Raw genomic sequence first — 16,575 nt, 5'->3', positions numbered from 1 at the left:
TCGAGGGCTTCCGCCAACTGCATAGGGGCACCTTCCCTATTCAGGGTTCGGACATTGCAGGTGCATATCCGTACATCGCAGTCCGGTTTTCGTTTGCGATGGTCGCCAACGTTGAGGGGTTCATTATCCGAGGCTATTGCGGTCTTTACTGGTTGTTTTTTGTTTTCCGTGGCGGGTCCAAATCCCAGCGCACAACCCAAATTTAACGTCCTGGGGGACATTCGTTCACTGCCCGGCGGGTGCTCAGCAGCTATCTAGGATGGCCAAGGAAAAGACAGGATGAAATCCAGGGGGCTGTGTGTCGACTTGGATAAAGCAAGTGACAATGATAGATCCCTAGAGTTTGCCATGTTAAACCCAGTCAAGGCCGATGCCTTGTATTGCTAAATCCCATACATCCCAATATCATCCCATCCCACATACACATACAAACGTAAAATTTAGTATAAGTATAGGGTTCATGCTACCTACAAAATATTATACATACATATGTCTTAAACCTTCATTTTTACATTATTACATACTTGCATATCATAAATATATATATGTAAATAAATATAATTTTTTAATTCTATTGCATGCTTTTTGAAAAATTATACTTACTCATTTTTTTATTCCAACTGTTTATTAAAGTCTAATTCAAACTCGAACGTCAATTATAAGATCTGAATCAAATAAACATAATTATGTAAAAACGCTTAGGCAGACATATTTGAAATTAATCAAAATTTGTTTGCACTAAGAAGGCCTCATTCAATTCGTCCCGTCTGACTAGGTTAGTCCCCCACTGTATACAAGAGTCTGCGTTTGGTATTTTTCTGCGTCAAAATGGTAGTTTCCTAACAATCTTGCTCTACTCCCATCTAAGGCTGCTGTTTCTTCCTGTTCCACGACGTGTTTGTTAAGGTACACTGTTGCCTCCTTATGGCTAAGCCTGGTAGACGCTGCAGTAGTTCAGAGGGCGGACAGCTTTTTTGCATGTGTGCAATGCAGTATTGGTCTTTTAAACCTTATTTTCAATATTAGATTTCCACGTAAACTTCCTGTCTAATATGACTCCGAAGTGTTTAACCTTCTCCTTTAAAGAAATCTCCTCCTTGAAAATAAGCAGGTAGACTGTGGGCAGAGAATTAGTTCAGTTGTATCGGGGCTTATACCGAGTCCACTACTCTCTGTCCAGTTACTAAACGTGGCCATGTTAGAGCGCAAAATATCCATGAGCGTCTTTGGATACTTGCCCTTAACTTGTCCTCCCAGCTTACGCTGACGATTTAGCAACCACCGCACTTTAGGGTCAGCAGCAAAGAGCTCACTGCCAAAGTCAGAGGAGCGGGGAGAGGATCCCTCCCTGAGCAGTACCTCTGCAGACTTGTCTGCTTCTTAATGAGTTGCCTAACTTTGCAGTTGCCTTTCTTCTGACAAGTATAGGCTCGATCAGAGTAGCAACATTCGACTCCAACATCTTCTAGAGCACTCGCTAAAGCATTCGACAATGTCTGCAAAAGCTACCAGAGTAAACTCTTTTTCTGCCAGGCTCTTTTCCACGATCCCGATAAGCGAGTGTAAAGCAGTTTCTGTAGATTTGCCTTTTATGTAGGCGTGTTGTGCTGCGGAGAACCTGCTGATTGTTATGGCGCCTCATAGATACTTATCGGCAATCCTTTCTAGAATTTTGAGGAGGAAAAACATGAGACTGATAGGTCTCAAGTCTTTATGATTAGTGTATGAAGGCCTGCCTGCTTTATGCATGAATGAGACTTTCGTTTCCCTCCATTTCAGCCGAATGTAACTTTTATTTCAGCAGCTTCTAACAATGACAGTAATGAACGGAGAGATTAAAACCCGTAATTGATTTAAAACTATCGAACTCAAATTTTAGTGATATACAAACACCTTCCACAATACACCACTCTGGTTCCAAATAAATTGCATTTATTTCTAAAGTCACATAAAATTATTATCTACAAATGCCATGTGTGTATTTATAATTAATCATTTCTCAACTCTCCTCTCTTCTCCATGCCCAGAACTCAATTTCGCATGGTCAGCGACACCATCAATGAGACCAAATTCGCATTTCTCGCCTCCCATGGGACAGTCATGTCGTAAAAGTACCGTTGTATGAATGTCCACACATTCTCGCACATTGTTGGATACTTTAAACCACAAGTGTGATAAATTTTATAACATAAATCGAGTGCTTGCAGGAAAGATTGCATGCAGTAGAAGTGATTTTCCAATGCCACGTAAATTTTCGAAATGGTGCATTCGTTGGGCATGATGACGACCAAGAAGGGATGGATGGTCCTGTTGACAGGTCCATATTTACGGTTGTACATATCCAAACGAGATTCATAAGACTCAAGTGTATTGAGACGCATCACAAACGAATCGATGCTGTCAGTCAAATTGGCGCGTATGCTCAGTTTACCATAGTTATCCTTGAAACGGCTGGTACAGGGTAATAGTGCAGTGAGACCAACGGCGTAGATGAAATCTTTCTCATCTGAAATTAGGAATTGAATACCATCTTTTACGAAAATACTAAATTTAAAATATACTTATATGCATGCAAAAAATTATAACTCAAGACTTCTTAATTTCTAAGATTTAATTTTCTCTTTGTATTTCCTTCACCACAATCTTTCACCCACCTTTGCTTGCCATGCCCATTTTACAATACTTGTACAACTTTTTAATATCATCCTGGTTGAGTTTCTTGTCGAATTGCTGTGTCACCTTCTTCATATACTCGTCCCATTTAGCTACCAATAGATTTTCTTTGTCCGGGTAAACATGGCGAAAGTCGATTTTATACTGCAAGCGAATCGGTTTTAGTATCTACCACCTCATTCATCCCTTTCGTACATACCAGCTCTGCTGCACGCGGATCTGCCAACTTTGACCAGTTGGACAGCAGCTCTGCCAAACCACTCTGCTGCATTTCCTTCTGCCGCAGTGCCCAAGTTTGTATCCATTTATCGCACACCTCTTCCCAACTAAAATGATCCGTAGTCAGCAGTTGCTTCAGTGCGAGCGCGGTCATCTCGTCGACGCGTGGCACTTGTCCAGGCAAATCTTGTGGATACGTTGACATGGTATCATCATCGTCCATTAAATTGCTGTTGGTGCTCATCTGGTGTGTCATGTCTACATCGTAGGAACAATCCTCATCATCGCTGAGACGTATCATACGCCGACGCTTAACATTCTCATTGGAGTATCGTTGATAGAGACGGCCCAGCGGGTTGCCTTTGCCGCCTCGATAAATAAAGTAGTAATCCTACATTCATAACGAGTACGGGAGTAGTAGCGTTTTTCAAGCTCAAATGATTGTACATTTTTACACATATACATCCGTTTGCACATACTTACCGCTGCTGCCTGCTCATTGGGGAATAGGTTTATGATGTCACTCAAAATCGCGCGCAAGTCTTTCGGACTCAGGGACTCACCCTGACGCATCACATCGGAGACAATGAGACGTACAATTTCATTGCGTTGGTGATTCTCAAGATAGCCATTTTTGTTGTAAAACTGTTTAATGCGTTGGCCGATGTGGGAGCTTTGCAGCACCTTAACTGTATCCTATAAATGAAAGCATTGAAAATAGTACCAAAAATGTTTAATAATTAAAGTCAAACGCAAAAAATGTATAGCTAAAAGGGCATTTAGTAACTCACAAAGGCCGCCCAGGCACTTAAAGTGTTATACTGCCCACCAACTTCTAAATATCTACCCACCACTTTGGCGCAATTCATAATCAATGGTCCCTTTGGCGCATAACCATTGTCGCTGAATCCACCTCTGCAACCTTCCACCACGTTTTTGCTATTACTGTTGCCGCCACTTCCACTACCATTGCGATTGCTACCACCGCTTCCACCATCAACGCTGGCATTCGCCTCCAACATCAAATGCTGCTCGGCATTTATGGTTTTTGTAGAAGCTCTTGCCGCCATTGCTATTGCAGTCGCTATTGGTGGTGTTGCTGTTGCTGTCGATCCCGTTGCCGTTGCCATTGAGCGTCGTTTAGGTGACAGTTTGGCAGTTTGTGGCATGAAACTGAATGCGCTGCGCAAATCTAAGTTCGGCTCTAATACAACAGCTGGCATATTATTGGTCATACGAGCTGTGGTGCCACTTACGCCTGGCAACAGGCTCAGAAAATCCTCAGCTTGTGCTCTGTTGCGTTTGATAATGGTTGCTGAACCTGTTGTTGCTGTGGTTGTCATTCCTGCAGTAACCGTTGAGGCGGCAACGTTGGTGGGTGTAACGGTGAGTGTTGAGATGGCATTGTTGTTTGTGGGATTGGTTATGATTGTTTGCAAGCTGCTCGGCGTTAGTCGTTGTTGTTGTAGTGATTGTATAGAAATTGCTGGTGCTACAACGGAAGTGGGTGTTGTTTTATTTGGCACATTTATCGCTGTAACCTGCTGCTGGGAGGCCACTAACTGTGCGCTGCTGTTGTCTGAAGTCGGGAACTGTTCGCAAAAAAACATACTAAAACAAATTGGTATTTTTGTTCCAAATAAAGATACAGAAAACATTCGAAACACCTTTTCTTTGCGCCAGGCAAAAAGCTTTTCACGGAACTCGGCACGATAGCCTACATGCCGTAAGGCGGTATTAATGTCGTCAACAGCGAGATATTTTAGGCTGCGAAAGGTGACATCGTTCACTGTGAGATGGGTAGATTATGAGAAAACAGTTATTTCTAAAATATTTTGCTCAAAGGAAGCGTGTATCCATTTTTTTCAGCCCATCTTAAGTATTATACTTTTTGTATATTAGTTATGTGCACCGAGCATCGCAAAATAAGTTTCTTTTTCAAGCAAAGTGTAATAATTTAATAATAAATATTATGGCAAAGTTTGTTTGTTTCTTTGCTTTTATTTCATTTATCGATTGCGAAACAAATGTCCCAAGTTGTTGTAGCATGCCTGGAAATGGGTTAGTTGGACCCGCTAGGTGATGACGGAAAAATATTTCTTGACTGTATGTATTTATGATCCCATTTGAGCTTATTTTCGTGATATTTAATAATTAATATATATATATATCTATATATATAAAAAGAAGTTACATTCCCCTCGTCGAGCAGGTGGTCGTACGAAAAAGATGAATACAGATAGAATCATTAACTTCCACTGTAACGGGAGCAGGTTACAGTGGTCGCAATGCTACTGCCAAACACACGCATAACGCTCTTCATCGCGGAGGTGCCATTGTCCACGAAGACTCGGACCACGAGAGCGTCGGAAGCACAAATATAGCTGAGGAAGAATCACTTCTGCGGTCTCCGGCTGGGTCCAATGGTGCTGCAAAACAGGCCAAGGATCAAGCCCGATAAGGAGAAGCTGAAGGCCAAAGCCCGGTATAAGGCCAACCAAAAGCAGCGTTCTGAGGATAGCGAGGTCTCAGTGCCATCGAAAAAGCAGAAGCATAGGCATGAGATGGCCAAACCGAAAAACGGATACGAGGAAAGACCTACGACGTCGAAAGCAGCAGCAGCGGCCAGTGAAATCGCCAAGAACACCTGATCGTGGCACTCACTGACCGTAGTGACCAGCTAGGACGAATGTCGCAGGAACGGTGGAAAGTAGTGGAAATGAAGCTAGTGGAAATGAAGTTACTGGAAACCCTATTTACGAAAATGGACGCAGAGCCGAACGCACCCATGACAGCATTTGACGGAGCAGGGCGGTTCAGCGGCGTCAAAATTATAAAATGCAAGGATGGCCCCATGCTCACATGGCTAAAGGAAGCAGTAAAAACGCTTCCAGACCTGTGGGAGGGAGCATCACTTAAAATTGTAGATCGCAGCTGCATTCCCTCACTCCCGAAGGCAAAGGTATTCATACCGCGAGTGGTAAAACTGGCAAATGCACTGCGACTACTACAGAGACAAAACACGGACGCGCCGACAGACGACTGGAAAGTGTTGGGAGTGGCAAAACCAGCAACTGCTGATGGAGGCCAAGACTATATTATCCAGATCAATAAGCCGACAGAGGACCTGCTTTACGCACGATTCGGGAGGATGGATTGGGAAGTTGGTAGCGTGCACCTTCGCCTCAAAATGCGCAACCCGGCAGACGACAACCACAACACCCTCACTGCGGGGGAGGTGGAAAAGGATCTCGGTATAGAAGAGATCTTGGAAGCCTCCCTCAATATACAGGAAGTGGAAAAGGGTGAGCTGGAGGAAATATCTAACCCCGAGAAGGTACTGAGCCCAGATGCTGAAGGTCCTTCAGATAAACCTCCACAAGAGTAAGAACGCCTCAGCCAAGCTCCTGCTCAACATAGAGGGAGTCGGCACTTACATCCCGATTGCAAAGAATAAGGTAAGAACAGCGATAATGGTTGAAAAAAGTATATGTTCTTATATTGATCATAATCTCTCTTCAGACGATCTGACAGTGGTGGCGCTGAAGGCCTGCAAGGATGAGACGTTACTCTTTGGGTCTTGCTATATGCCACATGATGGAGAAGCACCACTATGTTGTCAAATAAATATATTAAATAAAAAAAAATGTAGTGTCCGAAAGTGCACGTCATGTATGGTTTGACCTTTGTGCAACACTACATAACATATTTTGGTTTTAGAGTCGGTTATACTTTAGCAAGTGGAACAACATCAAGACGCACACCACAAATAGGAGGAGGAGCTCGGCCAAACACCTAACAGAAGTGTACGCGCCAATTATTTATTTATTATTTATTATACTTTAGCAAATGTGAATATACTAGGGTTAAAAATTAATATATAGTATTCAAATTATAGCGAAAATATCTGGTGTACAACTTTGTGACTAAACTAATCTAAAATGGATGCTAATAAGAAAAAGGTGTTAGTAAAGATATTTTCTAAAAAATAATTAAAATTCATTTCGGATTTCTGCCAACTTCATTTATTGGTAATCAATTGTGGTATTAAATAAACTGCTGCGTTCCATAGCCTTTCCTCCATAACAGTTAAGTATCAAGGTTGTATGTCGCCCCTCGGCAGGTAAACCTCCGAGTGCATTTATGCCATGAAAAAGCTCTTTATAAAAACTATTTAGGTCACTCCATTTGTGAAACAACATCAAGACGTATGCCACAAATAAGAGGAAGAGATAGACAATACATCTGACAGAAGCGTAGAAGCCAATTATTTATTTAATTTTTAATGTAATCAGGTTTTAATCTGAATGTGCAAAAGGTTAGTTAGGTTCGATAGTTCTTTTGTAAAGGATTCCAGAAAAGACGTCCTAGATACTTAAGAGACGAATAGCATAAGCAGGCTAAACAAAAAAATTAGGATGGATAAAGACTGTTTCACTAAAAATGGTCACCCGCCCTTTTTCGATTCTGTAAACTAAGTGTTTGGAATCGATGTGTTATTCTGTTGGGCTTCATGCTGAATCTATTCAATTAAGGGGTCCCTGTGGTCTAGGGCTCGAAAATGTAAGGTTTTTTTCAGAAATTTGTTTACAATAAAAAAATTAAAAACGATATTTAATTTTTTAAGATTTTTTATTTAACTTCTCTTACATACAAGAAGGAAAACAACAATTTTTTTTATTTTAATAATTATAAAAATGCACTGAAATTGACCCTCCCGAAAGCTTGGGCCTGGACGGTGTTGCCCATTTTGGCTCTTCTATTTATCTGAAGCACAAAAACCAAAAAAATTATTAAGCACTATGACTATAGCTTTCTCCCGTACTATGTAGAATAAAAAAAAATTTACAAAATGGCGCGGTTTTGAATTTGGTACTCTAAAAAACCGGGTTATTTTTTTTTAGTTTTTTAATAAAAAAAAACGAAATAATTGAATAATAATATGATTCTAGGACGGCCATAGCCATTGATGTTGTGAACAACATAGGAAGATTTCAGACGATTTGGTTGAATGGTTTTTTTTTTTTTGACAACACCTGGCCGAAAAAGTTCAAAGTTTTGAGAGTGGATATTTTCCATTGATGCCGCAGCGAGACGCATCCGACTCTTCCTGCTTAAACGGCTGTAGAATTGAAAATACTGGGAATATCGGTCCAAAAGTTTGACAGTATATTCCTAAAAGCCTATACTTCTTTAATATCAAAAAACATCGATTTTTTTTTAATTCTAGACCACCGGGGCCCCTTAAATTATGCTTAGAATACCTTTTTGTTTAGCTAAAAAGTCATATTAGTTTTTAAATTAACTTACAAAATAGTTTCCATCCACTTTTTTAACTTGGGAATTGGTTTAAATTTGATTGATGTTTATTATTAATTGGAAAAAAATTTAGCCTCTTTAACTAGCTTTTTAAAAAGTGGACGTACAAGCGAAATTATATTTTTTTAAATCAATATTTAAAAGCAAATATCACGAAAATACTAAAGTCTTGGACACCATTACGTACAACCAAATTAATCTGAAATTATGCGTATAATTTGAACGTTAACCTTCATGTGCCGGGGATATAAAACTTACGTACCCGGTCGGCTTACTACATTTGTAGTAACTACGTAATTGCATGCAAAACCAATGTAATGTTAAGGAAAAAAGACTTGTATGGTGTTTTTTTTAGTTGTACGTGTGTAATAACCTTTTTATTTAAAAATATTGAATTCAAGTGAAAATTTTAATACAAAAAATGTTTTAATTTTCAGGAGTTGAACAGCATTTTCCCATAATATATGTTTCGACATGTGCATTACACACTGCTTTTTTGCACCAACTACAGATTTTTCGTGTGTTGTTACGACTTCCTATTTCACAGTATTGACAAGGCACAGGATATTTTGGTTGTTTATCGTTGGAAATATCAGGTAAAATAGATGAATCAACATTAGATGTAGCAGAAAGGGATCGATCCAGTGCCATTTCGATAGCCTTACGTGTTTGCTGGAATCCCATCACCCGGGGAACTTGAGAGCGCTGTTCAATTGCTGGCATAAAAAGCTGCTTAGACAAGTTCCGCAAGAACTTTCGTCACGCGTCTGTGCGGCGGTTATATGGATTGTTTTCCGAGTAAATGATGAATGATACAAGTGCACTTATGTCCAGCATGTTATAAAACATGACCAAGGGCCAACGCAATGTTTTGCGTTTCGTTGAATATGCAGAAAGCATTTTATCCATTGCGTCGACGCCTCCTTTGTTTGCATTATAATCAAGGATGTATTGCGGCTTGTTTTTCTTTTCAGCTACAATTGAATTTGTCAAAGGTGTGCTGGCAAGTATTATAACTGATCTGCCTCTTTTTGGAACATAAGATACCAAAGAAAACTTTCCATCGAGAAACCCGAAAATGGAAGATTCTGCAGCACGATTGCGGTCAGCCTTCATTTCATATGGTACAAACGTTTTATTTTAACGAACAGTATCAAGAATAGCAAGAACTTTGGACATTAAATAATTGCCTATGTTTAGCGATGTAAAAAAATTGTCACAAATAATAGTCCTTCCGGTGTTCTCCCAATGGCATACTAACCTTTGCACAACACCTTCACCTACGTTATTTGCTCGACCAGCATTTGAGTTTTTTCCAGTATATATTTCACTTTTGAGTGGATCGAACGACTTAGCATCGCATGCAAACCAAACCTTTATCCCATACTTGGCAGGCTTAGAGGGTATGTACTGAGTAAACCTAGTTCGACCGCGATAAGCAAATAATTGTTCATCCACAGTAATTTTTCCAGATGGTTGGTAATATTTGCGCAGATTTGCGTGCATTTGTGTCCACAATTCAGATATTGGAGCAGCCTTATCGGCTTCTAGCCTAACTGCTCTTGTACGCTCGCTGTCAAATCTAATGAATCGAACAATTCCTTTGAAGCGTGACCTAGGCATTACTGCTCGATAAAAGCAAATGCATTCTTGGTTCCATAGCACATCCACATCTTCGTCATTTGATTTATTTACACCTGCTCTTAGTTCAATTAAGGTTAATTTCTCCCAGATTATTTTATCTCCAGTGCAGTTTTTCTCGTTCCAAGTCTCATAGGCTTTTCGTGCTTTTTCATTCGTATCTGCTAGAATTTAAGCATTGATGGAGTGAATATCAACTCAAAGACGTCAGACTCAATTAGACCCTGGGTAGCCCCAACAGTGCTCCGAAATACATTATGGCTACTTACGCGAACAGCTTGGCTAGGAAAGTTCTTAAGCCATGTAGTTTGATCTTTAGCGATCAACGCATCATGTCGTTGGGTAATGGGCGGTTCGCCTGAATCAAAGTCATCCTCGAAATCTGCTTCGAATATTGCACCCTCTTCTTGCTCATCATTGCGAATGTCGTCCTCTTCAATAATTAATTCACTTTCAGCATCGGATACTTCTGTATTGATACCAATCAAACCACCAGCGCCAATATCGTTCGGGTTGGAACTCTCATCATTGCCGGCATTGCTATCATCCTCCAAGTCGAAATGCTCTTCCTCCCCATCAAGCTCGCGCAATATATTTGCACATGATCCTGAAGTTCTTCGTGCCTTAGAGTGATAGTCAACTGTTCCTTTTAGCATGTTTGCCAAAGGAAATATATATGTATCTAAACTTACCGCTTAACAACTCGTCGTTCCTGAATTTGAACACGCTTCGACAAAAATCGTGTTGCGACAAGCTTAAGTCAACTATAAAATACTGTTTTGCATACATTTTATATGGTTACTACAAATGTAATAGTAAGCCGGCCGCAAGATGATGTTTTTTTCAAGTAGGGTCTAGAGGTCAGGCAAATAATAGGTCGAGTGTTATTATACTCTTAATTGACTTTGATTTGATAATCAGGAAGCTACTAAAAAATTCGGGCATTGTTGTTTCGGAAAATTTTTTTTATCTCACTTTTTTTCACAATTTACTACAAATGTAGTAAGCCGGGCACATGAAGGTTAAATTGCATACATTTGTGTGTACATATATAAATAGCGCTTATATCCTCTTTGATTGTTTGGTCGAGCATCTCCTCCAATTAATAGTGTTGTTCCAGGAATGGAGCGACTTACAGTTTCATGCAATTTTTAAGTGGAGCTTTTTTATGGCAGAAATACACTCGAATGCTTTCCAATCGCTATTAGCAAGAAATATTTTTTATAATTTGGGTGTTTCGTGCCCACAAAGGGATTCAAACTCTAGCACTACCGTATTGTAGTCACGCACCAACCCATTCGTCTCCGACGGCCTCAAAGAGGATGTCGGGTGACAGAACTAGGCTTTAAATTTAAGTACTTAAATACAGTTTGCCCAAAAATTTCTGCAAGACGATGTCGGAGCTATGAGAAACACCATCTTTTGAAGTGATTCCTGATTGGTAACCTAAAGGGCAGAACTCACTATTAAAACATCAACAATCAGCAAGATGGCGCCACGCAGCATATGTACAGCCATAGAGACCATGGCGATACTTCATGATTTTTTCGCTAACAAACTGATAAGCTGTTTTGGTGAAATATCCCGACCATCCAGGCAGCTCGATTTCACACCTATGAACTTTTTTGTCTGGAGTTGTATGAAAAGTAAAGTCTATGGAACAAGCCCGGAGACCATCTCAGCACTAAAAGAAAATATATTTCTCGAGGTTCATGACACCCCGACATCACTTCACCAGGGAGGGGCACATATAGGGTGGGCCATGTAAAATTTGGTTTTTGAATCGGCTATAAAAAAAAACACTAATCAATATTTTTTGAATTTTTTTTTTTTATTTTGAAGATTGAATACTCGTATTGGCATTTATGAATGAAAACTAATATCGTTCAAATGACTGCCACGACTGGCTCTACAGTAGGTCATTCGATCAACCCAATTTTTAAGCATATTTTCGATTTTTTGGGCTCCAATTTCATGAATGGCAACTTCGATTTCGTGTTTTAAAGCATCAATCGTCTCTGGATGGTTCGCATAGCATTTGTCCTTAACGGCTTCCCACAAAAAATAGTCCAACGGGCTTAAATCACAGCTCCGAAGCGGCCAATTGATATTGGAATTCAAAAACGATAGCCAAAACTTCGAGTGTAACTTTGGCAGTGTGACAAGTTGCACCGTCCTGTTGAAACCAAATATCGTCCATGTCATCCTCTTCAATTTTTGGAAACAAAAACTCGTTGAGCATGTCCCGGTAACGCTCGCCATTTACTGTAACCGCGGAAGAAGAAGAAAACTCACCACTTTGGAAATAGGTTTTCAATATTTCCCAATTTCGTTCAAGCGTTTAACGTCCCATTTCGTAAATGGCAAACCTTTAAGTAAATTATGAATACATTTCACATGTCATTTGTGTTACCATTCTTAAAAAAATAGGTGGTTCAAAAAGCAAACGCTATATGGCCCACCCTGTAGTACGGAGGCCAGAATCCAAGAGTGTACCCGACGTTGCGGTCAACATGTAGAGCTAATAATTAAAAAAACTAAATCGGCTCTTGTCTTCTTTGTTATAATTATTAAATTAACTTTTGTCATTTGTAATTTTTTTTTATTTAATTCCTGATTCTGTCCCGGCTCACCCTTTGCATCCCCTCTGGTGGCGGTCATCTCTCAAATAAATATCACTTTCGAGCCTTGCAAAAATAAAGTTTATTGCTTCAACTTGACTATCGCAACATGTTTCCTCAACATCTTGCCCTGTTGCATGCCAAGAAACAAAATGAAAACCAACTATCAAAAACCGGCTTTGTTGATAAACAAAAAGGCTGACATGCGCACACTAACGTTCTCTCGTCATCTGAGAGTATAACAGTTAAGGCTTGCAAGCACTGCCCTTTACAACTCACATAAGTACCTACATATGAATATGTACAACCCATATATTGTAGAGGCACTCGTGTAGCTATTATGCGAAACCGCTTGATTGTTAAGCGGCTTGGGAGCACACACAAACACACTTAGCCAACTTCATACGGTGAGCGACGCAACACACCAACGCCGGCGCAGAGAATAACAAAAGGCACAAACATATTTATAGCATATACAAATGTGCATGCGAAAGTAAGAATGTATTTGTGGGCCGCACTGGGGTGGCTGGTTGGCAAAATCAAAGGCAACACACGAGCAACTATGTACAAAAAATGGAAAAAAGAGCTTGAGGGATTTTTTTGTGTTTTAATAAACAAGGAGGCTTGCAAACATGCATACTTACAGATGTATTATAAATAGATACACATACATACATATGTACCTATATAATATATACTAGTAGAACAACCAGAAGGTCGAATAAAAAAAAACGCAATGTACATACAATATGCCGCTACACACCTACATTGTGTATGTACATATATTTCTTTGCACGTAGATATTTAGGTATGTATGCCCGCAATGTTGTTTCGAATTTTTACGTACGATTTATTATTGTTGCTGGGATGCATGTTTTTCTTGCTTGCTCTAAAGACGAAAAAACGGTTGTTTAGCCGCCTAAGTATACATGCATATATGTACATATGGTATAGTTTGGTTTGGGATAGGCGAGTGAGCATGGAAAAATATCCGCATACAGATTTACATAGATTTGTGTGTATGGATATTTATGTGCAAGAATGAAGAGCTGTTGATACTTTTGCAAGCATACCTACATATACATGCTTGCTAACATATTTATATACATACATACATACTAGGTTGTCCAATAAGCTTTGCGGTTCGATAAGAAACACACAATTTTACGGTTTGATATGCATTTTATTATTCAGTATAGTCTCCCTGAGCATCAATACACTTGTTCCAACGAGATTCCAATTTATAAATTCCATCCCTGAAGTGAGAATATAGAAGGGCTGCAAAATACGCTTTAGGCTGTTATGACCTCATCATTTGATGAAAAACGCTTTCCATGCATGACATTTTTTAGGTCTGGAAACAGATGGAAATCGCTAAGGATCAAATCAGGTGAATACGGTGGATGCTCCAACAATTCAAACTTTAATTCATGCATTTTAGCCCTTGCCAAAGTGTTCTTGTGATACGGTGCATTGTCCTGTTGAAAAACAATTCTATTCTTTCGCAAACTGGGTCTTTTTTCACGAACTTTTTCCTGCAGTTGGCCTAAAAGTTACAATAATATTCAGAATTTTTTTTTTTTACCAGCTTGCAAATAATCCACAAACAAAATTCCTTTCGCATCCCAAACAACTGACGCTAACTCCTTCTTTGTCGATTTCTGGACAAGAACTTGTTTCGGAGCCGCAGAACCCGGTTCACACCACTCTTTCCGTCTCATCCATAGTGTTGAATGGACGCACAAGATCCACTTTACCCTATTTTAAAACGCTCTAAATGTTGCTGAGAAAATCGCATTCGAATGGGTTTTTGTTCCCTTTTTAGCGAATGCGGCACCTATTGTGACTTCAGTCCAAATATTGCTTACACTGCCATATGAAATACCAACGATTTTCCTATACGATATACCTTCTGCTCAAATATGAACGAGACGTTATCAATAAAACGGTCCACGGATGATATATGGCAAAAATAAATTTTTTGTTTTTTGGTAGGACTGTTTTGAGCTTACATGGCAAATTTCAGCGTGATATGTCACATAGTTTGTTTTCTGTGCTACTGTAAACAAGGCAAGCTCGAGTGTGTTCTTCGAATTCTCTTTTATGACTTCAATTGTCTCAAAATGTTTTCCACGGAGCGGCAACTTGAGCTTGGGAAACAGGAAAAAGTCACATGGAGCCATATCAGGCGAATACGGTGCTTGCGGAACGATATTAACATTATTTTTGTTCAAATAATCGCGAACAAGACGTGATGTGTGAGCTGGTGCATTATCGTGATGCAAGAACCATGACTTGTTGTCTCACAATTCCTTCCTTTTAAGACGAATGTTCTCGCGTAAACGCTTTAAAACGTCTAAATAATATTCAGCGTTAACCGATTTTGCGATTTGTGCGATTTTCAAGCACAATTTCCTTTACTTTTCCGATGTTTTCGTCGTTTACTGATGTTGCTGTACGACGTTCATGAGGCAAGTTTTCAACCGATATACGGCCCTCTTTGAACGATTTGTACCACTGGAAAACATGTGCACGCGATAGAGCAGAGTCCCCATAGGTTGTCTGCAATATTTTTAAGGCGTCTGAAGCCGAAATTTTGTTGGAATAACAAAATTTCAAACAAATTCTTTGTTCAACTTGAATTTCCATCGTTAAATTCGAACAACACACTCGAGCTTGACTTGTTTACAGTAGCACTGAAAACAAACTATGTGACATATTACGCTGAAATTTGCCATGTAAGCTTATAACAGTCCTATCAAAAAACAAAAAATTTAATTTTGCCATATGTCATCCGCGGACCGTTTTATTGATAACGTCTCGTTCATATTTGAGCAAAAGGTATTGTATTTTTTCTTCGATTTCTGGTTTTTTCTGTTTTGTTTCAAGGCTTATACAACCTGTTTAAATTCAGCAAACAATCTTTCTATTGTACTAATTTTTTTACCGAACAGTCCTTATACACTTTCAACCAAAATCAAAGAATGAATTGACAGATTGAAATGAAACTTCGGATACGTTCATATGAAGAATGTACCAACATAACAAAACAAATTTAGGCTAGTAGCAACGCCCTCTCTTACTGAACCGAAAAACTTATTGAACAACCTGGTATTTGGGCATGTCAAGTATGTATGCAAATAGGTATGTGCAGCGCGTACATTGTGCATGTGTATGTACATATATACATAGCCAAGTATGTATATTATCAGCAAATAGCATGCATATGTAAGTAGGTATGTAGTGTCTATGAACAAATGCTTATGCAACTATGCGCTGCGCTCTTGCTAATACCTCCGCACATACTAATTTTGGATGTTAGCTCTTTTACTTGGTGTATAGAATTTTCATTGCATACATTTATTATTCTTTACTATTGCTACATATTTTTTTTTTGCTTGCCTTCATATCCAAGAGGAAACTTACACTTCAGCGTTGTATATAATATCTCCAAATCGAACTCTTTCAACAATTTCATCAGTTTCGCATCATCTTTATCACCATCGATTTGCATTTCTTGGTCGCCGCCATGCTGTTGCCGTGCTGCTTCCAGCTGTGCGCCACTATGTTGCACGCCGATGTTGCAAGCCGCCTTAGAATTACACCTACCACTTTGTGAACTTTGCGAATTCTGCGTGTCATTATCTCCGGTATAATTGGCTATGAAATCAAAATCCACTTCCGTTTTGACAACAATCTCAGGTGTTGTCATTTTGGCAGTAAAGTAAATATGCACCTTTTTATTTATGTATGTATAGGTATTACTAAGCAAATCATAAACACTAGTGCAGAGAAAAAATCGATACGCTGCCGCAAACAGTTTTCTAGTGCAAAAAAGTCCGCCTAATTACTACTATTTGTCGGTAAACTACAACATGCACCGTTTGAAAGCCAAAGTACGACTGGCAACTCCATGTCGAGATATCGATTGCTGCCACACTGCCACCAACACAAGCACGAAATACGCCCATACATGAGTACAAATGCATATAAAATTCGTTTGAATAGTTGCGAGTGTGTGTTTGTATGTATGCGTCCTTATCATCACAAAATCCTCAGACCTACAACAACGATACCAAAAAGAACATACAAATTCATTCTA

At 39.4% G+C, this 16,575-nt stretch overlaps 1 protein-coding gene across 1 annotated transcript; it reads right to left on the bottom strand.

Moving 5' to 3' along the window:
- Positions 1 to 1,956: 1,956 nt before the first annotated feature.
- On the bottom strand, positions 1,957 to 16,248 carry LOC128867404 (uncharacterized). Its single transcript, XM_054108583.1, has 7 exons — positions 15,900 to 16,248; positions 4,560 to 4,681; positions 3,744 to 4,484; positions 3,376 to 3,588; positions 2,873 to 3,283; positions 2,655 to 2,817; positions 1,957 to 2,506 (listed from the first exon to the last, which is right to left on the bottom strand). The coding sequence occupies exons 1-7, from the start codon at positions 16,183 to 16,185 to the stop codon at positions 2,031 to 2,033; spliced, it is 2,412 nt and encodes an 803-aa protein (XP_053964558.1). The 5' UTR covers positions 16,186 to 16,248; the 3' UTR covers positions 1,957 to 2,030.
- Between the last annotated feature and the right edge of the window lie 327 nt (positions 16,249 to 16,575).

Source organism: Anastrepha ludens, chromosome 6 (assembly GCF_028408465.1).
Source record: "Anastrepha ludens isolate Willacy chromosome 6, idAnaLude1.1, whole genome shotgun sequence".
NCBI classification, from domain to species: Eukaryota; Metazoa; Arthropoda; class Insecta; order Diptera; family Tephritidae; genus Anastrepha; species Anastrepha ludens.
This window is presented reverse-complemented; position numbering and strand designations above follow the sequence as displayed.

Excerpts from the sequence above, each read along its gene's own strand:
- LOC128867404 (XM_054108583.1), bottom strand. The coding sequence starts at position 16,185 with ATGACAACACCTGAGATTGTTGTCAAAACGGAAGTGGATTTTGATTTC. Across the intron at positions 4,485-4,559 it reads TTGCCTGGCGCAAAGAAAAG|TTCCCGACTTCAGACAACAG; the intron begins GTGTTTCGAATG and ends TTTTGCGAACAG. Across the intron at positions 2,818-2,872 it reads ATCCGCGTGCAGCAGAGCTG|TATAAAATCGACTTTCGCCA; the intron begins GTATGTACGAAA and ends ATTCGCTTGCAG.